Genomic DNA, 27711 nt, shown 5'->3' with positions numbered 1-27711 from the left:
GGCAGTTTAATGAAGTTAAGCAAGGAAACACTGCAGAAACACAGCAAAGCAAAGAGACTTATTATCACCTTCCCATCAACAGGCAATGTCCAGCCACTCCTGGGAACCAGGGTCACATTTAGCAGTTTCTTCAGAAGACAAACAACCTACTAACGAATGTCCCACCACCCCCCACCTACTATTTTCTCTAAGCAATTATTGCTGACCATCATGTCCTATGGTACGGAATATGCCTTTAGTCAGAGTCAGTCAGCTGTCCTGGCTGTGTACTCTCCCAGCCTCTTGCCCACAACCACACTACAGGTGTTCTGAAGAGGAGGCTGGAGATAAGGAACTGATGCTGGGCAAGTCCTGCCCAGAAAAACTCAAAACACTTCTGTGTTCTCAGCACCATTCCAGCTCCAACTACAAGGAACTAGAAGAGGATTAATGTGGTGAAACTTGACTCCATCTTATGTAGGCCCCATACAATGCTGTTACCCATCACTGCGTATTCATCCCAAGCAAACACTCACAGAAACACACTTGAAAAACATCTTATTCCCTGGGCATCTTGAGAGAGCACCTGTAGGGGAAAGGATGATTCAGAGACATGGGCTGGGACGAAACAGTAATTTATTGAGTCAAGAGGGAAACGAGATTGCCCTGAGTGGAGGTCCCAGTGAGGGAGCACCAGGGACAGAAAGGACTCTGTGCCCCTTTAGCTGTGGTAGAGACCCCACCAGGTGTCAACCTGCCTGACTCAGAGAGGGAGCAGGGCCAGCAGGTCCTCCCCAGGCTGGTTCTGTGGGGTGAGAGCCCACAGGAGCACAAGGGAACAAGGACACAGGAGGGAAAGGAGAGAGTGGCAGACCCCCACCAATCATTTTGTGATGGCATATGCAGGGGAAAGGATGACACATAGGCAAGGGCTCGAATGCAGCAGAACTTTATTGTGTCAAATGGTGGAAACTGGGTAACTGAGTGTAGGGAGCACCAGAGGCACATCGGACTCTGCACCAAGTAACTCTGGTGGAGATTCCAGCAGGTGTCCATCTGCCTGCCCCATAGAAGCAGCAGGGTCAGCCGGTCCGCCCCAGGCTGACTGTGAGGGCCTCACAGACCAGGGGAGCACAAGGGAACAAGGACACAGGAGGGAAGGGAGAGAGTGGCAGAGGGCAGAGGCAGGGCTGGGCCGTGCTTGCCCAGAGCCTTGTCCTTCTGCAAGGGCTGCTGGGCTCGCTCAGCCCCTCTGGAAGCAGCAAGATGATGCTCCACCACCAGTGAAATACCATCTTGTGAGTCCTCGAGGGCCTTCCCCAGGGCCATGGGCAGCAGCTTTAGCAGGGGAAGCACCTCCTGCCACAGTAGCCACCACCAAGGCCAGAGAGGCCAAAGCCCCCGGAGTTGATGGGCACTCCATTACAGCTGAGGATGCTGCCGACGGCAGCGGAGGTGGAGGATCCCACGGCGGTGTTCTGTGGGAAGGAGCTGAGGATGGGCCCGGGCAGGGTCACCACCACGGGGGAGGGCTGGATGAAGACATTGGAGTCCTGGCACTGCCTGACACAGGGCTCATTGCAGCTGTTGGCCAGCGGGGTCGGGCCGCAGGGCTGGCAGGGCCGGCACGGGGTGTAGCAGGACATGTCTGGGGCTGGAGCTGCACCTGGGACAGAGGGCAGGGGAAGCAGAGCAGAAACTGTGGATATGGAGCAGCCTGTCACTGCACCAAGAGTGAGGTAAGTCATGAGCTGGAGAAAAGAGCTGGGGACTGTGTAAGGAGGTCCAAAGGTATCACCTTCCTTTCATCCCAAAATAACCCTCTTCATAGCAACCAAGCCCAGAGAGATCCCTTCCTAGCCCGTACCTCAGGAGACACCTCACCAAACTTCAACCTCTGACCATGACACAACTTCTGCCCCTTTCCACCCCCTCCCCTCTCCCGTGATAGCACTTCCAGGACCCCAGATAGGACTGGGGCAGGTGTGAGCTTAGGTGCATTGGAGGAGGAGAAGGAGGAGAAGGATGAGAAAGAGCTTCAGACTGACCTTGTTCCCAATGAGATGGAGGCGAGAGGAGTGGATGAGAGAGTGAGGAGAAGGTCTCTCTTTTATACTGCTCCTGCACTGCCCCAGGACCACGATCACTGCACAGGGCAGTAATTTTCTAACAGACTCACCTCAAAAACAAAATGTTCTATGTAATGGCCCAGGTTGTGTTTTGGTTTCTGTCAACGTTGCCACTTCATTTCGTCATTTCTGACATGCCTGCTCTGCCATGTCGGCTGCTTTCATGTGCTGAGATGAGGAGTCAAGGACATCCTGGGTAACGCTGTGTCAGTGAAGGCAGAAGATGTGCTCCAGGTGCTGAAGGGGTCCTACACAGGCAGGGAACGTTGTCTTGGAGCTGTGAATTGGAATTTTTTGCAGCTCCCTTTGTAGGAAGATGTTTTAGCTCTCTTCCTATTGCTGCAGTTTGCTCTGGGGAGAATGTTTGCCAGCTTGTCCGAGTGTGCAGCATTGGGGACAACCAAAGCCCACCCGAAACAGGCAAATCACGCTGTGGTGGGGGGAAACAGTTTCCCCCCTGAAGTTATAAAATGGTAAAACCCCAGTGGGTGGTAACCCTTGAGGTTTTACCCAATGGAAGAGAAGGTAGTTGTAGTTATTGTTGAAGTAGCCATGTTGTAAGGCCACAAGGAGAAAGGGCAGGAGCCCCCCTAGGGGGCTCTGGCCCCCCCCCAGCCCCGGCTGGGGGCTACAGGGACTTGGAACAGTGTAAAACTGGGCTAAGTACCTGTAGCTAGAAAGCTAAAGACATTTTCTCCACCGTGAGTGAGCAGAGACAGAGCAGCAGCAGGAGCAGCATCCAGAGACTGTGGCTGAGAGCCAAGAGATAATGGAGAAGCAGCAGAAACAAACATGCAGCTGGGCAGGAAGACACAGAGTTGCCTGAAGAGAAAGAGAGCCTGCAGCAGAGAGAGCAAGACTAAGCTCTACAGACAAAGACAGAGTTCTGGGGTAAGAACTGAATCAAAAACCCCAAACTCCTTGGAGACTCCTCCTAGAAAGGAGGAGGATGATGAACTCTTACTTGAAAGAGTCTTGAAGTGCTACAGCTCTGCAGAAAGGAGCTGAAAACTCCAAGAAAGAATGTGGAGAGGGTGACCTTGCCCCCCCCCGCTGCTTGAGACAGAGCATGGAGCTCTGTAAAGGGAATTTGAATCCCCTGAAGATACGGACCATCACGAAGACCCCTGAGCTTCATGGTATGACCGTGGTGAAACGACTGTGTTTGGGTGAACATAGCCCACGGAAGAGAAGACCCTCGCTTGGAGACGAAGGGCCATGAGGGCTTGGATACCCCCTCATGTGTACTGGCAGAGATCCAGCTACAGCTGCTGCATGGAAGAGAGAGACAGAGATGCCTGCTGTCTTAGAGGCACTGCTGCTCTGAGAGCGGAAAGGATCTTTTCCTTCTTCCCTCCTGGACTTTTATTTGGAGGGGAGAAGAGATTTGATCCATTGTAAATACTTTTATGTCATGGTAGAGATAGCTAAGATTATATATAATGTATCGTAGTATTTATTTGTACAGTCATTGTAATATATATTCCCTTTCCCCCATTTTGAGTCTTGTGTGGTGTCTGGAGAACACATCTCAACTGGGTTGAGATGTGGGAGGGGGTTTGAAATAGGGAATTGGATTTTGAAGCTCTCAAACCATGACACATGCAGAGGGCACAAGGAATTCTTTCAAGGAGATGAGCAGCAAAAGGGACGTTTGTCCAAAGGCTGACTGGGGCAGCTTCACTGGGGACAGGAAAGGTGGAGGCACTGAAGGGATTCTTCGCCTTGGCCTTTACCTGCTGGAATTGCTGTCAAGAGATTGGGCTCCTGATGCACCTTGGAAAGTTGACAGCAGGAAAGGCAGCAGGAAAGGCTGACCTGCACTAGGGCAGGATCAGATGTGGGAACATTTAAACAGACTGGACTGACATGAGTGTGTGTGACTTGGTTCCACGCACCCTGTTGGTGTCAGGTCAAGGCCGCTCTCAGCTCCCTTTGAAAGACACAGCAGTCACAAAATGGCTGGAACCAACTGACTGTCAAAGAGCTTTGCAGCAGAGGAAGTGGGTCCTGGAGGACACCATGAGGCAGCCCTGGGCCCTTAGGGAAATGTCATCCAACAGCGTCCTGGACTGCATTAGGAAGGGAGTCTTTCACATGATGGAAGGTAATCTCAGAAGTGTGGAGACAGAGGAGTCAGTGCCTCTCTCAGTCATCACCTACAAGGCCTCCCAGGCTGCTGCATCCCCTGAAAGCACTCCAAGAAGCTGGAAGGGCCTTCTCAGCAGTGAGTGGGCATCAAAAAAGGACTGCCTGAAAACCAGTGAAAGCCAGCTGATGCATTCCAGGTCATGGCTGCTATAAAGGGAGTTCTAGACTATCTGGACAACTGGGCCACAGGAGCCCTCTGGCATTCATGAAGGATGAATGCACATGGAAATGAAAAACCTCTTCAAGAAGTACAGGCTGGAGACTGAACTATGCTACAATCTAAGAGCCCTCAGACCTCCTGTGTTATGAGAGAGGGTGTGCCTTGGGGAGAGACTTGGAGAGCAGGTGCATGAGCCTCTTACTCCAGGCCAATAAGACCATACTGTGGTGAGGAGCTCTCCTGAGTGCTCTGTGGGGGGATAGAAAGGTTTGCAGAAAACATCTTCCCACTGGTAGGGATTCACCTTTCATCCTATACATCGAGTATTCTCTTGGCATTTGTGCTTTAGCACATTTCATTTCCAATGCCCAAAGGCCTCACTTGGAGAGCAACCCAGCAGTGTTGGGGGAGCAGGAACTTGTCCAACTCCCCAGTGCATGAGGGTTATCAGGGACCTGCAGTTCCACGTGCCTGGGGATGCTCAGGGAGGGGATGTGCTCAGAAGGGCCCTGGGTACAAACCCAGCTCTCACACTACACCAAGCAGTGATGCTCTTCCTGCCCTGCAGACATGGAGGCAGCTGGGACACATCCCAGGAGGGCAAGGGAATGCCTTCAGTAGGCAAATTTCCTGGGATAGGCTCTCCCTGCCTGTGGTGAGTCACGCCCTAATTTTGGGTTGGCCGTGCGTCAGCATTTGGTGTGAGGGCAAGCCAAGAGTATGTGTTGTGTGCAGACCCACGTCCCTTGCAGGGACACAATTCCCCTCCAGCAAGGGCAGCTCCATCCATAACCCAAGAAAACTGGTCCAAGCACTGGACTATACCTGAGTACACAGCTCCAGGCAGCCACAACAGCCATTGCTGTCAGCATGACCTTCTTGCCAACACACCCACAGTTTCAGGGGCTCAAAGGACAGTCAACATGTTTGGAAAAGTCTCTCCTGTTGGTCAGGGTCTAGAGAGTGCAGCCAAAGTACATGGCAGCATGAGGAGAATGAGACATCCAAGGTGCTGTCCCAAGGTCCAATGCACTCCTCACATAGTGAGGAGAGACCTGACTCCATCAGAACTGTTGGATAATCATGGTATTTAGGAAGGATAACATTTTCCTTCTTCATGGTGACTGAAGGCAGTGATATGAGACCCCCAGAGATGGCCATGAGAGGAGATGACTCTTCCAAATAAATCAGTAGAGGACTGAGGGTGAAGGATAAGTCACATTGTCAGGCACAGGAGCCTTTGTGCACCCAGGACAAAGTTTGGCATTGGCAGGAGGAGATTCAAACTCTTCTGCAATGGGGGGTGAAAAGAACCTCACTAGATTTCCCCAGTTCCATGTCCTACATCTGCACAGACCTCTCCTACACTTGAGGGCACATCTGATGGTGGTGACGTGATCCCTCTTGGGAAATCCTTGGACCTGTCATCCTGGAACTTGAAAGGAGCCAAAAAAGCCTAATGGGCACGGCAGAAATGAGGAAATGTACTGGCAGTACTGATGGAAAACAAAACACAACCTGGGGCATTAGGTGGGATATTTTGCTTTGGAGATGAGTCTGTTGGAAAATTACTGCCCTGTGCAGTGACTGTGGGCCTGGGGCAGTGCAGGAGAAGTATAAAAGTGGGTCCTTCTTCTCATCCTCTCATTCACTCCTCCTGACACGATCTCCTTGGGAACAAGGTGAGTCTGAAGCTCTTTATCCTTCTTTTTTTCTTCTCTCCACTCATTATACTTCCATGGGATTTTTCAGCACAAAACTGCTCTTTGGTTCTATGCTTGCTTTTTGTGCTGCTTGCCACGGGGGAGGGAAGGGTGCAGAAGGGGTGGCAAGGAGAGAGGCTGGAGCTCACTTAGGTGTTATGGGCTAGGAAGGGATCTCCCTGGGCTTGGTTGCATTTTGCAGGTCTCTTTTGGGCTTTGGAGAAGGAGAAGCCTGTGGGCCTCCCTGTGCCAGGGTTGTGGGTTTGATTCCCGTACGGGCCATTCACTTATGAGTTGGAATCGATGATCCTTGTGGGTCCCTTCTGATCCAGAATATTTTGTGATTCTGTGATTCTGTATGACACCTCCAGCTCTTGGTGCCACCTCATGTCTTCTCTCCCTTGTGGTGGTGTGACAGGCTTTCACTCACCCCTCATGTTTTTCTTCCCCCTGCCCTCTGTCCCAGGTGCAGCTCCAGCCCCAGACATGTCCTGCTACACCCCGTGCCGGCCCTGCCAGCCCTGCGGCCCGACCCCGCTGGCCAACAGCTGCAATGAGCCCTGTGTCAGGCAGTGCCAGGACTCCAATGTCTTCATCCAGCCCTCCCCTGTGGTGGTGACCCTGCCCGGGCCCATCCTCAGCTCCTTCCCACAGAACACCGCCGTGGGATCCTCCACCTCCGCTGCCGTTGGCAGCATCCTCAGCTGTAATGGAGTGCCCATCAACTCCGGGGGCTTTGGCCTCTCTGGCCTTGGTGGTGGCTACTGTGGCAGGAGGTGCTTCCCCTGCTAAAGCTGCTGCCCATGGCCCTGGGGAAGGCCCTTGAGGACTCACAAGATGGTATTTCACTGGTGGTGGAGCATCATCTTGCTGTTTCCAGAGGGGCTGAGCTAGCCCAGCAGCCCTTGCAGAAGAACAGGGCCAGCCTGGGCTCTGGGCAAGCACAGCCCAGCCCTGCCTCTGCCACTCTCTCCTTTCCGTCCTGTGTCCTTGTTCCCTTGTGCTCCCCTGGTCTGTGAGGCCCTCACAGCCACCCTGGGGAGGATCTGCTGGCCCTGCTGCCTCTGTGGGGCAGGCGATGGACATCTAGAGGTTCTCAGCTGCAGTCATGGGGCAGAATCTCTTATGTCTCCCTGGTGCTAAACACACCATGACCATTGCTCAAAATGACCTAATTTCTCTCTTTGGACTCATTAAACTTCTTTTGCATTCGAGCCCTTGTCTCTGTGTCATCCTGTCCCCTTAGAGATGCTCTCCTGAGATGCCCAGGGAGAGATGTTGCTCAGTCTTTGTTCTGTCACCTGGTGCTTGGTGTTTCTAAACTGACTGTTAACACAGGCTTGCATCAAGTTTGCTTAGTCATACGTTGGGTTACTCTGTGCTTTCTAAGCCTTGCAAAACTAGCAGGGTGATGATATTCCAGCGTCCAAAGGGATTTTACTGTTAATGGCATCCACAGTCAACCTTAAACTTTGTAGAAGGAAAGTTCATACAGAGCACCACTGTGTTTACTACATCAGGATAACGTGGTCCACATCTGCCAGTCCTTCCTGTGCCATGAAATTTCACTTCCTTGTGGTTTGAGGGTCCACTTCTCACAGAAACTGCATGCCAGAATCCATTTTGTTATGTCTGAGAACAATCCCTCCTTTCTCTGCAGTGGGAGAAAAGCTCTGTGAAGACCAAAGAAGTTTTTTCACAGGACTGCTGGACTTGGTGGAGCCTACAACAATTTTTTTCAGCCCTTGGAACAGTGCAATGAGACCAGGTGAAAGTAGGCATGTGTAGTCTACAGTAAGAGTTGTTCTGTCCTGGGATGTAGAGAGAGAAAATTTCCACTGCGGAGGCTTTCTCACAACTTAATCCATGCCCTGAAGGGAGGCTGCTTTCAGAAAGAGGTTCATTGACTGGACATTTCTGGCTATGGGGGTGAAATAGCACAGACAGAGGAGAACTGCCCCAGAGCTCAAACTTTATAGAATCACAGAATATCCTGAGTTGGAAGGGACCCATGACAATCCTCAAGCCCAACTCCTGGCCCTATACAGGACACCCCAACAATCCCACCATGCGCCTGAGAGCCTTGTCCAAAAGCTCCTTGATCTCTGATAGGTTTGGAACCGTGACCAAACTCTGGAGAGTCTGTTCCAATGCCTGACTACCCTCTGGGGGAATAATCTTTTCCTAATATGCAGCCTAAACCTCCTCTGACACTGATTCCTGTTGTCCCCTCCAGTCCTGTCACTGGTCATCAGAGAGAAGAGACCAGCACCTTCCCCTCTGCTGCCCCTTGTGAGGAAGCTGCAGACTGGGATGAGATATTCTCAGTGTTCTTCAGGCTGAACAAGCCAAGTGACCTCAATCACTCCACCCAGCTTCTCTTCTAGACCCTTCACTGTCTTTATGGTCCTTGCACATACGAACAAATCCTCTCTTTTCCAGGCTTTTGCCCGGACAACGGACGTCCCTGCACCAGAGTGGCATGGATGGCACAGACGCTCTCCTGGTTACAGAGAAAGGAGGTGGAGTTTTAGCACTGCGTGGGTGTGACCAAGTTGTGTATTCCATCATTGGAATGTCATTGCTGCCGTGTGGTTTCGGCAGGAAAAGCTGGGGGCTGCATCATCTTGCCCGGCTCCCTGTGGTAGAAGGTGTTGGTATCAGCCCCGGTGGACCGGCCCCTCTTCCATCACTGCCAGTCCCCTTTCCATTCCCTCCAGCCATGGCTCCAAGACGTGGTGCTGAAGGACAACAGTGACAAGCTCCGAGAAAAGCAGCAACAAGCCCAAGCCCATCGGAGTGCAAACCCTGCTCCAAGGAAAGAGGAGGGGCTGGTACAAGCACAGCGGAATGTGAGCCCCTGGTGCCGGTGGAGCAGAAGCAGCCACAGGGGGAATGGAGAGGTGGCAGACTGGGAGCAGCTGGGGGGAAGGAGACAGCAGGGGACTGGGGCAGGAGGAGATGAGCCAAGCCAAATACTGCTGAGCGCAGCTGAGCACAGCAGTCCGGAAAAGCAGGCGGTGTGACATGGATGATCTCAATTTCGGGGGTTTGCCCATCATTGTTGTCCATTGTCTTGGGTTTGGGGATGGGAATTTTTGGCTATGGGAGCTCCCCCCCATAGTACCTTTGTACCCTGAATACCACGTGGTGCGGGGCACAGGGACGGTCACTTATATTGCCTTTTCCTGGAGACCTCATGGGCCTGAAAGTGCAAACCAGTTTGGTTTTATTTTGTTCCTGGTGGTGAATACCCTTTTGTGGGTAAAACACCTTCACCTTTGTTTACTTTTGCTATTAATGCTGCTGTTACCGGATTCTCCACCTGGGATGGGGCAACTCCAGACGTATGGACAGACTGGGAATGAGATGCTGGAGAGCAGTGCCGGGAAAGGGCCCTGGGGGTCCTGGTGGGTGACCAGTTGGCCACGAGTCAGCAGTGCCCTGGCAGCCAGGAGGGCCAACCCTGTCCTGGGCATCAGGCCCAGCATCAATGGCTGGGCCAATGAGGGGATTGTCCCGCTCTGCTCTGCCCTGGGGCAGCCTCACCTCAGCATTGGGGCAGTTTAGGGGGACACAGTATAGGAAAGATGTGAAACCATTAGAGAGTGTCCAAAGGGGGGCAATGAAGGAGGTGAAGGGTTTTGAGGGGAAGCCGTTTGAGGACACTGAGGGCACTTGGTGTGTTCAGCTGGAAAAGAAGAAACTGAGGGGAGACCTCATTGCAATTCCACCTTCTTGATGAGGGGCAGAAGAGAGGAAGGCACTGAGCTCTGCTCTGTGTGACCAGTGACAGGACCCGAGAAAATGGCCTGAAATTGTGTTAGGGGAGCTTTAGGCTGGATATTAGGAGAAGGTTCTTCCCCCAGATGGTGGCTGGGCACTGAACAGGCTCCCCAAGGCAGTGGGCACAACACTGGGCCGACAGAGTTCAAGGAGTATCTGGATGATACTCTCAGGCACAGGGTGTGAACCTTGGGGATGGGCCTCTGCAGGGCCAGGAGCTGGACTCGATGATCCCTGTGTGTCCCTTCCAGCTCAGGATATTCTGTGATTCTGTTACTGTGCTTTTAGTAAATTGTTATTGCAACCCATAATCTCTCCTTTATTCTCCCTCCCTTACCAGAAGGGGAGGCAGGAAAGGGAGTGGCTTATTTGGAGTCTAGTTCCCTGCTGGTGTTAAAACCAGCACATTTAATTAGCTCAGTCAGTAGACCATGAGACAGCCTCAGGGTTGTGGGTTTGACACTGGGCACCAATTAAATGTGCTGCAGCTTGAAGGAATGGAAAGGGGACTAGTGGTGATGGAAGAGGGGTCGAGTCCACAGGGGCTGATCCCAACACCCTCCCGTTGGAGGGAGACAGGCAGGATGATGCACTACCTGTTGTAGCCCCTGGCTTTTCCTGCCAAAATCACACCTCAGTGATGACATGGGTGGTATGGAATAAACAACTTGGTCACACTCACACAGGCCTAAAACTCCACCTCCTTTCTCTGTAACTAGGATCGAGGCACAAACTGATGTTAGAGACCTGAAATTCCTCCAGCCCCTGGAGCTCGTATTTCCCCACGGTGTTGGGCCATGTGCTGAGCTGGTTGCTCCGCTCAGGGCCAGATGCTGTGGGAAACGAGGGCAGGTGTGAGGTTGCAGACGTGTGTAAATATCAGTAATTCAGTGTTGTTTCACTCTAACCCACCCCAAGGGATTGATTATCAAGAACCTCAGTTTCCCTCAGTGGTAGGTTGTAATAACCCATCTAGTGCAACACTGTAGACAAGCAAGCCATTCCATCATGTCTCCAGGACACCAACAAGTCACCCTACAACAAATCTCTGGGTTTCCCAGGACATTTGAAACTTCCCATGACAGTCTGCTTATAATTGGAGAAAAAAGCAGTCAAGAGGCTCAGCAAACAGCAGGTGCTCCCTGTGCTGCTTCATCCCCTTGGCAGGATTGGTGTTGGAGCCAGGTAGAACCAGGAGAGAGTGGGGCATCCTGGGGAACAGAGGAGCTGGAGCTGCAGGTCTTGGTGGGAAGGAGGAGAAGCCCTGGTGTCTGGGCATGGTAAGAAGGGAACCACTAGTGGTGTAAAAAGAGATGGTGGCTCTTCCCCAGACCATGATGGGAGGAGCGTAAGGGGAACCTTGTCCGGTCTGTGTGCCCAAACCCCTGTTGTGAGACTAGTGGTAGCTTCGGGAACTCCTGCTTTGCACCCGGGCCCCTCTCCCAGCTGTAGTGCAGGAAAGGCTGGCAGCCTGACTGGGGAGAGACAACATCCCTGCAAGACCTACAAAGAAGGCTAAAGGGAAGGCAGAGAGAGCTGAAATGCTGCAGAAGCAACCAACCGCCTGCAACAGGAGGGCACAAAGACAGGTGGGTGAGGAACAGCCCCTCTGTGCCTGGGCTGAGGGACAGAGAGGCTGTAGCTGGAGATGTCTGGTGGCCAGAGGTTCAGCAGGGACAGGCAGCAGGAGGAACACAGGGGGGTGTGAGGAGCAGCCTGTCCTACAGCCACCACCAGCACTACCAGCCCTGCCCCATGCAGAGGGACCCTCCTGGGCTCCAAGAGCCACCCTGCCAGGGAGGGCTCAGAGGTGCTGTGGATGCAGAAAAAGCTGCCAGTGCCACCCCCCCCTCCCGTGTGACTGGGGAGATGGACTCCTCAGCTGGACACTGGTCGGGCTCCCCATCAGCTGCAGGGCATTCTCAGAGGCTGAGGAGGGAATTGGTGTTTGGGGTGCAGCAAGGCAGGCCCTGGGGGCTGCTGGCTCTGCAGGAGCCAGGGACACCTTTGTCAGCCGCAAGGAACAGTCTCCTGGCAGGAGCCCACTGCCGGTGTCTCCCCCTTCCTTCCCTCTGGCAAGGCCCCTGGCTCTGCTCTGTGCCTGCCAGATCTCCCCAGAGTGACACCTTTCTCTCTGACAGCTGGGCAGGGCGTGGGGAGAGGGAAGGACCACACAGAGGCGCAGGCTGGGATGCAGCAGAACTTTAATGAGTTGAAAAGGTGGAAAGGAGGTGCTCTGAGTGGGCACCGTGGTGCAGGGAGCACCAGGAGGAGGTAGGAGGAGTCTCTGGCCCTTGGCCAGGGTGCAGTTGAGACCTTGGATGGGGCTTAGAGCATGAGCACAGCCCAGGAGAGCAGAAGACACCAGAGAAGAGAGAGAGAAAGAAGAGGGGCAGAAACAGGGAACTCAAACAAGGCCCGTGTTTTAGAGAGCCCAGGCAGCCCTCGTGCAGGGCAGGGGGAGCTACGGCTGCTCAGTCCCTCTGAAAGGCATGGCCAAGCTCTCTGTGCTCAGTCCATTTCTGTCTTCTGGGTTCCTGGGGGTCATTCTGTGGGGTGTCAGCAGCAGCTTCAGCAGATTCTGCCGCAGTAGCGGTTGGTGATGCAGGAGAGGTCAAAGCCCCCGGAGTTGATGGGCACTCCGTCACAGCTGAGGATGCTGCCAACGGCAGCGGAGGTGGAGGATCCCACGGCGGTGTTCTGTGGGAAGGAGCTGAGGATGGGCCCGGGCAGGGTCACCACCACGGGGGAGGGTTCGATGACGACGGTGGAGCTCTGGCACTGCCTGACACAGCACTCATTGCAGCTGTTGGCCAGCGGGGTCGGGCCGCAGGGCTGGCAGCAAGGGTTGCAGGGCTGGCAGCACGACATGTTTTTGGGGCTGCAGGTGCACCTGGGAGAGAAGAAAGGGAGAAGATGGGGGTGTAGGAGGAGCCGCCTGCCCACCAGGAGGGAGCCAAGACACGTGCTGGACTGGGAGGCTCTGCAGGAATGACCACACCACTCTTGGCCTGTCCCCTGGCACTGAGCAAGGACAGCCAGGCCCAGGAGAGCTCCTTCCTAGTCAAGAGCCCAGGAGTTCCCACAGTTCCCTCAGCCCAGAACAAGCCCCTCTCCAAATCAAACCTTCTCTCCACTTCCCCTTCCAGCCCTAAGCCCGGAACAGCACAGAGCTTCCAACTCACTTGCTTCCAAAGGAGAAGAAGGGCGATGAAGTGGGTGAGAGAGTGCAGAGCTGGGATGGCTTTTATACTGGTCCTACACTGCCCCAGGTCCAGACGAAGCCTCTCTGGAAGCAATAATTTTCTGAGAAGCTCCTCTGAAATGCAAAACATTCCAGCTAATGAGACGGGCTGTGTTTTGGTTTCCTGTACGGCTGCATTTTTATTTCCTTCTTTGGCCACTCATGATCCCCCTTGAAGGCTCCTTTTTGGAGCTGGGGAGGGAAGCCCATGGACCTGTGGGACAGGAGCTCATTTTATTGGCAGCAGAAGATGAGTCCAAAGTGCCAGAGGCATCGCGTGCACTCTGGGGACGTTGGCTCGGGGCAGTCCCGTGGGCTTGTTTGCAGCCCCGTAGGCAGGAAGGGCCCAGCTGCTCCCAGCTCTGGAATCTTCCCTCTGATGCCAAAAGGTCACTGAATGTGACAAAGTGCCACGTCCCCTCTCTCCCACCCTCCACCCTCTCTGGGATCCACACTGGTCATTGTCTCTGCGGGTGTGTGATCAGCGCTGATGTTGTTGACTCTCTTCCCCCTAATGCTGCTCGGAGGAACTCTCAGTGCTCTTGTTTAGACTCCTTCAGTCTCTGGACTCTCTCTGACGCTTCCCTACCAACTCCTACAACCTCAGTGTGTCTTGGCCCTCGTCCTGTCCCAGGTCGATCCAGCTTTGCCCTCCCAAGAAATTTCTCTGAGTCTCCTTGCGCACATGAGCCCACAGTTGCCCACGTGCAGACAGGGCTGTTTGCTTGCCCCTGTGTGTGGATTGGAGCAGTGGGAAAGGAAATTCTGCATAGGCTTGAGGAACAACTCTTCTCCTGTGAGTGTGGCCAAGCTCAGCAGAGTTGCTCTGGCAGCTTGTGGAGTGTCTGTGAAAGTCCTTAGAGCCCTTCAAACCCACACGTGGCAGTGTCCTGATCAATGTGCTCTTGTTGTGCCTGCTCTGAGTAGGAGGGTTAAACTTGACCATCTCCAGAGCTCCCTCCCAACCTCAACAGTTCTGGAATTCAGGGTGACTGTCCTCTCATTGACCTTGATGCTCAGGGTGCTGCTAGACTTCTTTTCTGTGGAGGCAATGAGCTCCTTTTGGAGTTCTGCAGCCCAATTTGTGCTCCACCAGCGCACTTGGGCTGAGATGTTCCTGCTGTCAGTCATGGTTTACCACTGACCTGTGGCCTGTGCCAGCCCGAGGGTCTCCAGTGTCATGCAGGGAAAGGTCTGTGCCATTTTGGTGGCAGGTCTGAGAGCTGGGACCATTCTGACCTTCTGGTCACCAGTGGTTCTCACTCTAAATATTTACAAGTGTAGCCCCAGAGTCACTCTACTGTTCTTCTGAGAGGAGCTGCCTGTGGTGCCTGTGCTGAGAGATCCTGGCCTTATTTGCTCCTTGTCTAAAAGAATGGCAACAATTTCCTCATGTGCTCCCTGGCCTTGTGGTGCTGTGGTGGGGAGATTCATCTCTCCAGCTGGCAGCAGATGCGAGATGAGATACACAAGGCATTGAAACTGGGCTGTGCTTGTGCTGGCCTTGTTACCATAACCCCTGATCTCATACCCACCACTCCCAACCTCTCCTGGGACAGAGGAGTGTCCGTGTCCAACAGACCTTGTGCTGTCTCTGCTCAACCGATGGATGTGGAGCCCAGACAAGCAAAAGGTGAAGGAAACAGTAGGAAAGTTGGGAAATGGAGGAGTGGCATTGGCCAGGATGTGCAAGGATGGTGCAGGAGTGGGAGTGAGCAACTGAGGACAGTTCCCTTGAGGAGCCAGGAAGGTGAGATGGAGAAGGAGGAGTTGTACCAACAGTAGGCAATGACCTGCACACCAGATAGGAAACTTGGGGGGGAGAAAAGGGAAGGCAAGGCAAGGCCAAGGAAAATCAAGGGAAGGGAAGGGCAAAGTAAGGCAGGGCAAGGGAAGGGAAGGTGTAGAGGTCTGTCAAGGATTATTGTTCATGAGGTGTTTTCCATCCACAGGGATATCTAGGCTTTGTCAGGAATTGTGTGGGTGTAACAACTCTATGAGAGATTACTCTGATGAAACAAATAATTGGCAGGCAGTGTGGGTGATTGCCTTGATCACAGAGTACGTGGCTTCTGTGGTGAAGAGGTGGCTGCTCTGGAGGTGCAAGGTGGGGCAACTCAGCTCAGGCTTCCCTGGGGCAAGGTTCTCAGTGGTGGGACTCCGTGGGCATCTCATTCTGCCTCCAGTAGGACCACATGGCAAGGAAAGTCCACCTCACTCTAAAGGGATGCTCACAAGGCAGTGGAGCTGGGAAGGTGCTTCTCAGCTGCTGTTCGGAGACAGAACTCTCTGGTCAAAACCATTGGCATTGGTCCCAGTTTTTCCATGGCAGCCCCTCCACTTTGTGGTGATGGCAATGGGTAGTTCTGATATGCAAAGGTCTGGAGAAGAGTCGTGGTGTAACCCCAGTTGTCATCTCAGCCCACACAACAATCACTCCCTACACCATGATGGGACGGGGGAGGGAATCAGAGCAATAAAAGGGAGAAAACCAACGAGTGGAGATAAAGATGGGTAATAGGTAAAGTAAAAGCTGTGCACACAAGCAAAGCAAATCCAGGGATTCATTCAGCACTTCCCAAGTACATGCAGGTGTTCAGCCATTCCCAGGACAGCAGGGTTCTATCCTGCAAAATGGTGAAATGGGAAGACAAATGGCATCACTCCAAACATCCCTGCCATGCTTCTTCCCACAGCTTGATATGCTCAGCACAATGTCACAGGATGTGGAATATCCTTTTGGGCAGTTGTGACCTGCTGTCCCAGCTGTGTCCCCTCCCCACTTCTTGTGCACCCACAATCTACTCACTGGTGGGGCAATGGTTCTGATAAGCAGAAATGGCCTTGATGTTGTGTAAGTACCGATCACCAATAACAAATTATCTGTTTGATCAACACTGTTTTCAGAAACAATCACAAATGTAGGCCCAGACCAGCTACTGGGAATTACATGAACTCTATCCCAGCCTAAACACTCTCAAGAAGTCCTAAAGGGGAGGATCTATTTGGTGTGGGGATCAACAATAAATCCATGGCTGCTCAATTCTGCAGTACAGACAGTTCCATACTGGATGTCATTTGCAGTCTTCCTGGCATTCCCAGAGTGCTGTCTTTACCTCTTCCATACAAATTACAACCTGTGTCATGAGCAGTGCATTCAGCTCACTGACCTTCTTTTAGGTAGGAAAGAGAGAGCTGTCCTGTGAGCAGAAAGCCTTGGGAAGAGGGAAATAGAGCTGGATATTCCCAGAAGGGCTGGATGGAGAGGGCAAGGTCAGGATTTGGATTGGTGTCCCGATGCAGGAGAACATCTGTTCTAACTCTTGTGCTCTCACTTCTCTTCCTTTATGGCAAACCTCCCCAGCCACACCTGCTTTAGAGATCTCCTCTCTCCTGACTGCAAAGACTCTGTTGCAGGACTTAGTCGAATATTTCCCATCCTTGCCCAGTAGTCCTTGTTCATCACAGACAGTTACCTGGCAGTCAAAATCAAAGCACTACCTGCAACACAAAGCATGCAGCCAGGTGTTCGTCCACTGGAGGAGTTCTTTTCTACTCAAGCCTTTCAAATTTGGGCCCTCCACACCCTTCGATCTCCCCAGAGCTCTACAGTCACTCCGGAAACACTTGGGGCATTATCACTGGAGCCCCCATCAAAGAGCAGAAAATGGCAATACTCCAAAGGCAGGACAAGCTCAGCAGCCCTTCTGCAACACATTGCATCTGCCCTCTGGCAAACAAGAAACCTCCTGAGACATCAGGTCTGGTCAGTAGGCTGGTGCTTAAGATTCCTAAGAGAGGGAGTCTCCTGAAGATGCCACGGTTATTTTCTCCTTCATGAAGGAAAAATGATTCAAGCATAGCTCCCTCTGATGAATCCCCAATGTCGTTTTGTCCTCACCAGTTTGCAGGTGACAGCACCTGTTCTGAAGTCAAAGTCTACAGCTGGAGTAGGAGCCTTTTGTCTATTGCCCAAACTCACCAACTTCCAGCTTTCCTCACCCTGACGACCTCCCTGGGCTACCTGCTTGGCCATGGTCTTCACCTGCCCTGCCTTGCTCTGTGTGGCTGAAGCTCTTCACCCCAAGGACACAGGCACAACACACAGCACTGGAAGCAGATCCACTCAAGGTTTCCCTGCACAAGGTGGGCAGGATTCCTTGCCATTTCTCCCTTGACCCAAAGAGAATGCTCTTTGGAGCTTCTGAACACTGAGGAGGGAAGAGGCAGCCTTGCCTGCAGGGCAGGCAGTGCCGAAGAACACCAGCCATGGGGATGATCACCACATCCTGTTGTGATGAGAGCCAAGTATGTACAGACTTTCCCAAGCTCATGGGCAGGGCATTGCATGCAAATTTGTACATGACATGCATTCAAAGAAATCATCATGGTTAGGCTTCGCGAACAAAGATTTGGGAAGGCACTATCCACATTTGCTACAGGCACGCTGGTGGCTTACGAGGCCAATACGTGACAGACATATTCGATTGCAAGAGGCACAGCAGAAAGACTCCTTAGATGGTGTATTTTGCAAGATACGGTTCTTTCTGCGTTGCCTTTTTTCCTCGAGAGTGATCCTGCGTGTGTTCTTGAAGGAGACAGCTGCGTTATAGATGGTGTGTCTCCAGGCCTCCCGATTGGAGGCCAGAGTAGACCAGTTATGGTGATCAATATGGCCAAGGCTGAGATGTTGTTTCAGGGAGTCCTTGAATCTTTTCTTCGGGGCTCCTCTCATGCGGCAGCCAGTGGCAAGTTCACCATAGAGCAGGATCTTAGGGAGGCAGTGGTCCTTCATCCTTGAGACGTGCCCTGCCCATTGCAGCTGTGTTCTCAGTAACATGGCCTCAATACTTGTGACAGCTGCTTGCTCTAGTACAGATGTATTGGTCACATAATCTGACCAGCGGATGTTAAGGATTGTACGGAGGCAGCGCTGATGGAAGCGTTCATTCAAAGAAATAGATCACACACAAAATGCACCCATCAAGCAAAAATGCCAACACATGACCACCTGTGGATTCAACAAGCACAACCTTGGCAGGGCTGGAGCACCCCAAGGCACCTCAAGGCCCAAAACATGGATTGGCTGAGTATCCTCAGCCATAGCCTAAAGAGTGGAGGAAGCCAAGCAGCTTCTGAGAAATCTCTTCCAAGCTTGGTGTTAGAAGAAATGTTGAAACTTAGCAGTGCAGTCCACCTTCCTGGAAGAGAAAGACCAGCAGCAATCAGACAGGGCTGGGAGGAAGAGAAGGAAAAGGACATGGTTTGTTCTCACCAATGGGAGCCACTGGGTGTCTGGGCAAGGACTGCAGGGCTGAGAGGAGCTTGGTCTTTTGTGTCAATGGGGCTGAAAACACCATCCCAGGAGTGCCCCAGGTCACAGGGCATTGACAAGAATCAGGTGCCAGTCCTGTGCAACAGAGCACTGAGAACCAGACAAACTCACCCCCCAGTAGAGAAGCCCTTCAGTCCTTCAGCCTCAGGACCACCCTTGGGGGAATTCTCTACCGTGTCTTTCTGCCCTCAGCAGTCCAAGGTGAGGGCACCTCTTCTGTAGGAGCAACTCTGCAGGTAGAGCAGCAGTTCTCACACATGGGAATCCTTGGCTGTCTGGTCAAGGATTGCAGGGCTGGAAGGACTTCGCCTGCCCAGCCAACTGGCCTGCAAACACCCCACAGGATTGTGCCAAGCCAATCACTCCAGCACTCCAGGACTTTGGACACGGTTTATGGTAGCCATGACATCTCCTACAATGGAAATTTGGAACTCTCAGCAGCCGTCAAAGTAAATATCCACGGGGGAATGAACATAAATTTAGCAACCGAAAACTAACAATGCAGGAATCTGAAACACAGGCCATATAATTAGCTGGCGTGTTTTGCAGCTCATTTCAAGAAATTATGACTTCCAGAAAAGAAAACCTCGAGGCCTGGAGCAGTGAAGGACCAGGCCAATTATTAAACTCTCCCATCTCTTCACTCCTCTTTTCCTCATTCAGAAACAGGTGAGTTGGAAACTCTGTTCTCTTACTTCAGAATGTGGTCTTGCTGAATGGATCCTGTGCTGTGGGCTAGAGGGAAGAGTTCCTGGGTGTGGTTGTTATTTGTAGAGTCCTTGGGACCTAAAGGCCAGCATTATATCTGCCTTCCTACAGAGCATCTAACATAAATCGATTCTATGATTCTATGAAATAAGTGGGCCTAATATAAGCGCTGCCTGTGCCATCACACAGGAGGAAAGCAGCTCTGCTGGACATGACTCTGCTCTGACAGAGGTGCTGCCCTGGCTCTGCCTTGGTGGCCACAGAAGTTCACCAGGGAGCCTTAGCCCTCTGTGGAGAGGCTCATAAGGCTTGTGGCCCTGGCCATCTCCTTGCTCTCCTTCTGCCTGAGCACTGCAGGTCCAGTCCTGGAGCAGTCAGCAGGTTCCTCCCTGGCTGTGTCAGGAGCACGGCCCCCCTGGGGCAGCCTGGCCTGGGGGCTGAACAGAGGCAGCAGTTTACAAGTGGCTCTGGGTGCCTGCCAGGACGTCCAGGAGCCCTTTGAACAAGAGGCTTTTAAGGGTCGAGCTGTGGCCTGGCTGCACCAGTTGGAGGCTCTGAGTGCTGGAAAACCTTCTTCTGGAGCTGGGGAGACTGGGCCCAGCAGAGGTGGCTGATTGTTTCCTTTAGCTGGACAGAGCAAGTGCTTTACCCACAGGGCAATGGGAGTAGAAGGGCTCCCTGGGGCAGAGCTGTGGGATCCCAGGCAGCCTCAGAGGGTTTTGTTCAAGCCTTTGGGCTGAGGTTTGGAGGCAGCTTTGATGTGGCAGAGAGAGGAAAACACACGGGTTGGCAAACTTCACCTCCTGCTTCCTGGGAGCACCCTGGGCACTTACTTGATGGGAAAGAGTGAACAGGTCCAGCTTTTCACACTGGAATTGGTGGGACTGCAAAGGGCAGCTGACACAGGGGTATCAGGCTGGGCAGGAGCAGAATTGGTGGGACTGTCAACACTGGAGGGGAAAGAGGTGAGTCCTGCCATTGCCACAAGCAGGGGCAATCCTTGCTGGAGAATGGAGGTCACAGCTGGCACATGACAAAGGATGTGAGATGCGTTGTCAGCAATGGGTATGAAAGGAGGAGCCACTGTCTTCACATGCCTTTGGCAGAGAACACAAATCCTCCATCTCCCCACCTGTGCCGAGGGACCCAAGAGGGAGCTCTCAGGAACCAGAGAACATCTACCCGGAGAAACTGCCCCTCTCCCAAGCTGTAGTGTAGGAAAGGCTGGCAACCTGACTGGGGAGAGACAACATCCCTGCAAGACCTACAAAGAAGGCTAAAGGGAAGGCAGAGAGAGCTGAAATGCTGCAGAAGCAACCAACCGCCTGCAACAGGAGGGCACAAAGACAGGTGGGTGAGGAACAGCCCCTCTGTGCCTGGGCTGAGGGACAGAGAGGCTGTAGCTGGAGATGTCTGGTGGCCAGAGGTTCAGCAGGGACAGGCAGCAGGAGGAACACAGGGGGGTGTGAGGAGCAGCCTGTCCTACAGCCACCACCAGCACTACCAGCCCTGCCCCATGCAGAGGGACCCTCCTGGGCTCCAAGAGCCACCCTGCCAGGGAGGGCTCAGAGGTGCTGTGGATGCAGAAAAAGCTGCCAGTGCCACCCCCCCCTCCCGTGTGACTGGGGAGATGGACTCCTCAGCTGGACACTGGTCGGGCTCCCCATCAGCTGCAGGGCATTCTCAGAGGCTGAGGAGGGAATTGGTGTTTGGGGTGCAGCAAGGCAGGCCCTGGGGGCTGCTGGCTCTGCAGGAGCCAGGGACACCTTTGTCAGCCGCAAGGAACAGTCTCCTGGCAGGAGCCCACTGCCGGTGTCTCCCCCTTCCTTCCCTCTGGCAAGGCCCCTGGCTCTGCTCTGTGCCTGCCAGATCTCCCCAGAGTGACACCTTTCTCTCTGACAGCTGGGCAGGGCGTGGGGAGAGGGAAGGACCACACAGAGGCGCAGGCTGGGATGCAGCAGAACTTTAATGAGTTGAAAAGGTGGAAAGGAGGTGCTCTGAGTGGGCACCGTGGTGCAGGGAGCACCAGGAGGAGGTAGGAGGAGTCTCTGGCCCTTGGCCAGGGTGCAGTTGAGACCTTGGATGGGGCTTAGAGCATGAGCACAGCCCAGGAGAGCAGAAGACACCAGAGAAGAGAGAGAGAAAGAAGAGGGGCAGAAACAGGGAACTCAAACAAGGCCCGTGTTTTAGAGAGCCCAGGCAGCCCTCGTGCAGGGCAGGGGGAGCTACGGCTGCTCAGTCCCTCTGAAAGGCATGGCCAAGCTCTCTGTGCTCAGTCCATTTCTGTCTTCTGGGTTCCTGGGGGTCATTCTGTGGGGTGTCAGCAGCAGCTTCAGCAGATTCTGCCGCAGTAGCGGTTGGTGATGCAGGAGAGGTCAAAGCCCCCGGAGTTGATGGGCACTCCGTCACAGCTGAGGATGCTGCCAACGGCAGCGGAGGTGGAGGATCCCACGGCGGTGTTCTGTGGGAAGGAGCTGAGGATGGGCCCGGGCAGGGTCACCACCACGGGGGAGGGTTCGATGACGACGGTGGAGCTCTGGCACTGCCTGACACAGCACTCATTGCAGCTGTTGGCCAGCGGGGTCGGGCCGCAGGGCTGGCAGCAAGGGTTGCAGGGCTGGCAGCACGACATGTTTTTGGGGCTGCAGGTGCACCTGGGAGAGAAGAAAGGGAGAAGATGGGGGTGTAGGAGGAGCCGCCTGCCCACCAGGAGGGAGCCAAGACACGTGCTGGACTGGGAGGCTCTGCAGGAATGACCACACCACTCTTGGCCTGTCCCCTGGCACTGAGCAAGGACAGCCAGGCCCAGGAGAGCTCCTTCCTAGTCAAGAGCCCAGGAGTTCCCACAGTTCCCTCAGCCCAGAACAAGCCCCTCTCCAAATCAAACCTTCTCTCCACTTCCCCTTCCAGCCCTAAGCCCGGAACAGCACAGAGCTTCCAACTCACTTGCTTCCAAAGGAGAAGAAGGGCGATGAAGTGGGTGAGAGAGTGCAGAGCTGGGATGGCTTTTATACTGGTCCTACACTGCCCCAGGTCCAGACGAAGCCTCTCTGGAAGCAATAATTTTCTGAGAAGCTCCTCTGAAATGCAAAACATTCCAGCTAATGAGACGGGCTGTGTTTTGGTTTCCCGCACTGCTGCATTTTCATTTCCTTCTTTGACTTGTGGTCAGTGCTGCTACCTCTCTTCCTCCGAAGGCCCGTGAAGGACACTACAAATTATTGTAAAATCCTTGCTAAAACCAATGTGTTTCCCAACTTTCGCAACCCTTCCCTCATCTTCCTCACAATTTACATGAGTTTTTTCAGTACAGCCAGGACTAACCATGTCGACAGCAAATAAAAAACTCAACAATACCCTTAAGATAACTACGGAGATGGTCAGATTTAACCCTCCTGCTCAGAGCAGGCACAACAAGAGCACATTGATCAGGACACTGCCACGTGTGGGTTTGAAGGGCTCTAAGGACTTTCACAGACACTCCACAAGCTGCCAGAGCAACTCTGCTGAGCTTGGCCACACTCACAGGAGAAGAGTTGTTCCTCAAGCCTATGCAGAATTTCCTTTCCCACTGCTCCAATCCACACACAGGGGCAAGCAAACAGCCCTGTCTGCACGTGGGCAACTGTGGGCTCATGTGCGCAAGGAGACTCAGAGAAATTTCTTGGGAGGGCAAAGCTGGATCGACCTGGGACAGGACGAGGGCCAAGACACACTGAGGTTGTAGGAGTTGGTAGGGAAGCGTCAGAGAGAGTCCAGAGACTGAAGGAGTCTAAACAAGAGCACTGAGAGTTCCTCCGAGCAGCATTAGGGGGAAGAGAGTCAACAACATCAGCGCTGATCACACACCCGCAGAGACAATGACCAGTGTGGATCCCAGAGAGGGTGGAGGGTGGGAGAGAGGGGACGTGGCACTTTGTCACATTCAGTGACCTTTTGGCATCAGAGGGAAGATTCCAGAGCTGGGAGCAGCTGGGCCCTTCCTGCCTACGGGGCTGCAAACAAGCCCACGGGACTGCCCCGAGCCAACGTCCCCAGAGTGCACGCGATGCCTCTGGCACTTTGGACTCATCTTCTGCTGCCAATAAAATGAGCTCCTGTCCCACAGGTCCATGGGCTTCCCTCCCCAGCTCCAAAAAGGAGCCTTCAAGGGGGATCATGAGTGGCCAAAGAAGGAAATAAAAATGCAGCCGTACAGGAAACCAAAACACAGCCCGTCTCATTAGCTGGAATGTTTTGCATTTCAGAGGAGCTTCTCAGAAAATTATTGCTTCCAGAGAGGCTTCGTCTGGACCTGGGGCAGTGTAGGACCAGTATAAAAGCCATCCCAGCTCTGCACTCTCTCACCCACTTCATCGCCCTTCTTCTCCTTTGGAAGCAAGTGAGTTGGAAGCTCTGTGCTGTTCCGGGCTTAGGGCTGGAAGGGGAAGTGGAGAGAAGGTTTGATTTGGAGAGGGGCTTGTTCTGGGCTGAGGGAACTGTGGGAACTCCTGGGCTCTTGACTAGGAAGGAGCTCTCCTGGGCCTGGCTGTCCTTGCTCAGTGCCAGGGGACAGGCCAAGAGTGGTGTGGTCATTCCTGCAGAGCCTCCCAGTCCAGCACGTGTCTTGGCTCCCTCCTGGTGGGCAGGCGGCTCCTCCTACACCCCCATCTTCTCCCTTTCTTCTCTCCCAGGTGCACCTGCAGCCCCAAAAACATGTCGTGCTGCCAGCCCTGCAACCCTTGCTGCCAGCCCTGCGGCCCGACCCCGCTGGCCAACAGCTGCAATGAGTGCTGTGTCAGGCAGTGCCAGAGCTCCACCGTCGTCATCGAACCCTCCCCCGTGGTGGTGACCCTGCCCGGGCCCATCCTCAGCTCCTTCCCACAGAACACCGCCGTGGGATCCTCCACCTCCGCTGCCGTTGGCAGCATCCTCAGCTGTGACGGAGTGCCCATCAACTCCGGGGGCTTTGACCTCTCCTGCATCACCAACCGCTACTGCGGCAGAATCTGCTGAAGCTGCTGCTGACACCCCACAGAATGACCCCCAGGAACCCAGAAGACAGAAATGGACTGAGCACAGAGAGCTTGGCCATGCCTTCCAGAGGGACTGAGCAGCCGTAGCTCCCCCTGCCCTGCACGAGGGCTGCCTGGGCTCTCTAAAACACGGGCCTTGTTTGAGTTCCCTGTTTCTGCCCCTCTTCTTTCTCTCTCTCTTCTCTGGTGTCTTCTGCTCTCCTGGGCTGTGCTCATGCTCTAAGCCCCATCCAAGGTCTCAACTGCACCCTGGCCAAGGGCCAGAGACTCCTCCTACCTCCTCCTGGTGCTCCCTGCACCACGGTGCCCACTCAGAGCACCTCCTTTCCACCTTTTCAACTCATTAAAGTTCTGCTGCATCCCAGCCTGCGCCTCTGTGTGGTCCTTCCCTCTCCCCACGCCCTGCCCAGCTGTCAGAGAGAAAGGTGTCACTCTGGGGAGATCTGGCAGGCACAGAGCAGAGCCAGGGGCCTTGCCAGAGGGAAGGAAGGGGGAGACACCGGCAGTGGGCTCCTGCCAGGAGACTGTTCCTTGCGGCTGACAAAGGTGTCCCTGGCTCCTGCAGAGCCAGCAGCCCCCAGGGCCTGCCTTGCTGCACCCCAAACACCAATTCCCTCCTCAGCCTCTGAGAATGCCCTGCAGCTGATGGGGAGCCCGACCAGTGTCCAGCTGAGGAGTCCATCTCCCCAGTCACACGGGAGGGGGGGGTGGCACTGGCAGCTTTTTCTGCATCCACAGCACCTCTGAGCCCTCCCTGGCAGGGTGGCTCTTGGAGCCCAGGAGGGTCCCTCTGCATGGGGCAGGGCTGGTAGTGCTGGTGGTGGCTGTAGGACAGGCTGCTCCTCACACCCCCCTGTGTTCCTCCTGCTGCCTGTCCCTGCTGAACCTCTGGCCACCAGACATCTCCAGCTACAGCCTCTCTGTCCCTCAGCCCAGGCACAGAGGGGCTGTTCCTCACCCACCTGTCTTTGTGCCCTCCTGTTGCAGGCGGTTGGTTGCTTCTGCAGCATTTCAGCTCTCTCTGCCTTCCCTTTAGCCTTCTTTGTAGGTCTTGCAGGGATGTTGTCTCTCCCCAGTCAGGCTGCCAGCCTTTCCTGCACTACAGCTGGGAGAGGGGCCCGGGTGCAAAGCAGGAGTTCCCGAAGCTACCACTAGTCTCACAACAGGGGTTTGGGCACACAGACCGGACAAGGTTCCCCTTACGCTCCTCCCATCATGGTCTGGGGAAGAGCCACCATCTCTTTTTACACCACTAGTGGTTCCCTTCTTACCATGCCCAGACACCAGGGCTTCTCCTCCTTCCCACCAAGACCTGCAGCTCCAGCTCCTCTGTTCCCCAGGATGCCCCACTCTCTCCTGGTTCTACCTGGCTCCAACACCAATCCTGCCAAGGGGATGAAGCAGCACAGGGAGCACCTGCTGTTTGCTGAGCCTCTTGACTGCTTTTTTCTCCAATTATAAGCAGACTGTCATGGGAAGTTTCAAATGTCCTGGGAAACCCAGAGATTTGTTGTAGGGTGACTTGTTGGTGTCCTGGAGACATGATGGAATGGCTTGCTTGTCTACAGTGTTGCACTAGATGGGTTATTACAACCTACCACTGAGGGAAACTGAGGTTCTTGATAATCAATCCCTTGGGGTGGGTTAGAGTGAAACAACACTGAATTACTGATATTTACATATATATATATACACACACAGAGTCAGGAATTTGTTGTCTTCTCCAGGTCCATCTGGGTTGTGAAGCCTGTCCCTGTGCAGTCACTGACTCACACTTTTCCCAGATTACATGACCAGTGTCAGTGAGCAGAAGAGACCAGTCATGGTGGAGGAGAGAGGCCCCTCTTTCCAGATATGCCACTTTGGGGCCATGTGGTGGTGCCAGCACAGGGTACCACACAGATTCGACAAACTCCTGCAACACATTTTTTGCAGTCAGGCATGTAAAGAGGGGAGATCTCCAAAGCAGGTGTGGCAGGGGAGGTTTGCCATAAAGGAAGAGAAGTGAGAGCACAAGGGTTAGAACAGATGGCTAAAAAGCTGGACTTATCCTCTACTTCTGGTCCTGCACTAGTTTTAGTTTTATAATATACTGTTTTAAATGGAAATTAGACACCCAATCTGTCCCTTCCCACATGGTAGTAGTTTAGCACATTATAATGAAGTGTTGTCCAAGAAGTTATTTCAGTTGAGAGATGTCTCCCAGCAACTCACAACTTTGTTCTGCCAGCTCACTCTTACCTCTGAGGGATAGTGAAGGAGACAGAGGAGATTATGTGACTGTTTACAGTACTCAGCATGGGGGACACAATGCGAGTCACTGTGTGATGGTAAATGTTCTGTACTCTCTGCAGGGAGGTACCACTTGTAAACTGAATACTGAGAAGTCATATTTGGGACTGTGTTAGTCTTACTCGTGTGCTCTTTCACAGATTCAGAATAGGGCTGATGTTTTCCTGCCAAGACACTTGTTGGTGCAAAGAAATGCTCCTTTTGCAGACACAGCACCCAGAAAATGTTGCCATCGAAAACATGGGGAAGATTCATGACTTACTCACTTGGGCTCACATCTAAGGCCTGTGTTCCCAGACAAGCTCCTAAAAACATTTTCAAGTGCAGCAGATCATCCTTTGTCCGCTCTCACTAGAGTAGGTGCACTCACACTGAGGTGTGTGAGATACAGCCATCACCTGGTGTCTCTGTGCTCCTTTCACACTCACTAGACCTGGTTAATCTGGGGAGGAATTCTAGGCAGACCATAAAACCAGGAGATACCTTCTGTCACAGAGGCCTGAGCTACTGCCTGCCCATGAAGAACCTGAAAAACCCTCATAGGAGCTCTTTTGGAATGCAAAGAACAAGACCAGAGAGGAGTGTGACTGATTTTCTCTGCCCAGGGCACAGGGTTAGCCAAACTCACTGTGGTGGTAATGCAACTGCAGCAGGTAGCCTGAAAATCTCTGCTCTGGGGAGTTTTGGATTCCTCCCATTGTTGCCCCCAGAGGACCAAAGACAGTGAATGCTAAGCAGCAGCTTCCATCCTCCTTCCTCAGGTGCAGTGTGGATTTCTCTCCCTGCTCCCTGGTACCTTTTCAATGGGATGGGTCTCCTCACGAGGAGACTCCTTTTCATAGAATCATAGAATCAGCTGGGTTGGAAGGGACCTCGGAGATCATCAAGTCCAATCCTTGATCCACTACCACTGTGGTTACTAGACCATGGCACTGATACCACATCCAGTCTTTTTTTAAAAATCTCCAGGGATGGAGAATCCACCACTTCCCTGGGCAGCCCATTCCAATGTCTGACCACCCTCTCTGGAAAGAAATTTTCTAATATCTAACCTAAACCTCCCCTGGCACAGCTGAAGACCGAACCCTCTTGTCTTGCTGATCGTTACCTGGGAAAAGAGACCAACCCCCCTGGCTCCCCCCTCCTGTCAGGGAGTTGGAGAGAGTGAGGAGGTCTCCCCTGAGCCTCCTCTTCTCCAGGCTGAACAGC

At 53.5% G+C, this 27711-nt stretch overlaps 5 protein-coding genes across 6 annotated transcripts in view; 2 read left to right on the top strand and 3 right to left on the bottom strand.

Moving 5' to 3' along the window:
* The window catches only part of LOC116798886 (feather beta keratin-like), a 28449-nt gene extending 21535 nt beyond the window's left edge, over positions 1–6914 (top strand). For both annotated transcript variants that reach the window (XM_032711579.1, XM_032711578.1), the window contains exon 2: positions 6589–6914. In XM_032711579.1, coding sequence (XP_032567470.1) covers positions 6609–6914 — 306 coding nt within the window. In that variant the 5' untranslated portion in view covers positions 6589–6608. The remainder of the gene's footprint in view (positions 1–6588) is intronic.
* LOC116798528 (feather beta keratin-like) lies at positions 951–2258 on the bottom strand. Its single transcript, XM_032711024.1, has 3 exons — positions 2243–2258; positions 2024–2125; positions 951–1645 (listed from the first exon to the last, which is right to left on the bottom strand). The coding sequence occupies exons 1-3, from the start codon at positions 2256–2258 to the stop codon at positions 1320–1322; spliced, it is 444 nt and encodes a 147-aa protein (XP_032566915.1). The 3' UTR covers positions 951–1319.
* A 4236-nt stretch (positions 6915–11150) lies between the features above and the next one.
* LOC116798527 (feather keratin Cos1-1/Cos1-3/Cos2-1-like) lies at positions 11151–24190 on the top strand. Its single transcript, XM_032711023.1, has 3 exons — positions 11151–11188; positions 23443–23576; positions 23869–24190. The coding sequence occupies exon 3, from the start codon at positions 23891–23893 to the stop codon at positions 24188–24190; it is 300 nt and encodes a 99-aa protein (XP_032566914.1). The 5' UTR covers positions 11151–11188; positions 23443–23576; positions 23869–23890.
* Positions 12218–13222, bottom strand: LOC116798814 (feather keratin Cos1-1/Cos1-3/Cos2-1-like). Its single transcript, XM_032711456.1, has 2 exons — positions 13094–13222; positions 12218–12801 (listed from the first exon to the last, which is right to left on the bottom strand). Exon 2 carries the CDS (start codon positions 12777–12779, stop codon positions 12480–12482), a length of 300 nt encoding a protein of 99 aa, XP_032567347.1. The 5' UTR covers positions 12780–12801; positions 13094–13222; the 3' UTR covers positions 12218–12479.
* Positions 21266–25519, bottom strand: LOC116798813 (feather keratin Cos1-1/Cos1-3/Cos2-1-like). The gene is made up of 3 exons (XM_032711455.1): positions 25482–25519; positions 22142–22275; positions 21266–21849 (listed from the first exon to the last, which is right to left on the bottom strand). Exon 3 carries the CDS (start codon positions 21825–21827, stop codon positions 21528–21530), a length of 300 nt encoding a protein of 99 aa, XP_032567346.1. The 5' UTR covers positions 21828–21849; positions 22142–22275; positions 25482–25519; the 3' UTR covers positions 21266–21527.
* Between the last annotated feature and the right edge of the window lie 2192 nt (positions 25520–27711).

Source organism: Chiroxiphia lanceolata, chromosome 26, assembly GCF_009829145.1.
Source record: "Chiroxiphia lanceolata isolate bChiLan1 chromosome 26, bChiLan1.pri, whole genome shotgun sequence".
Lineage (NCBI taxonomy): Eukaryota > Metazoa > Chordata > Aves > Passeriformes > Pipridae > Chiroxiphia > Chiroxiphia lanceolata.
The sequence above is the reverse complement of the archived record's forward strand: the minus strand, read 5'-3'. Positions and strand labels throughout refer to the sequence as shown.

Excerpts from the sequence above, each read along its gene's own strand:
- LOC116798528 (XM_032711024.1), bottom strand. Across the intron at positions 1,646-2,023 it reads TCTCATTGGGAACAAGGTCA|GTGCAGCTCCAGCCCCAGAC; the intron begins GTCTGAAGCTCT and ends CCTCTGTCCCAG.
- LOC116798814 (XM_032711456.1), bottom strand. The coding sequence starts at position 12,779 with ATGTCGTGCTGCCAGCCCTGCAACCCTTGCTGCCAGCCCTGCGGCCCG.
- LOC116798813 (XM_032711455.1), bottom strand. The coding sequence starts at position 21,827 with ATGTCGTGCTGCCAGCCCTGCAACCCTTGCTGCCAGCCCTGCGGCCCG.
- LOC116798527 (XM_032711023.1), top strand. The coding sequence starts at position 23,891 with ATGTCGTGCTGCCAGCCCTGCAACCCTTGCTGCCAGCCCTGCGGCCCG.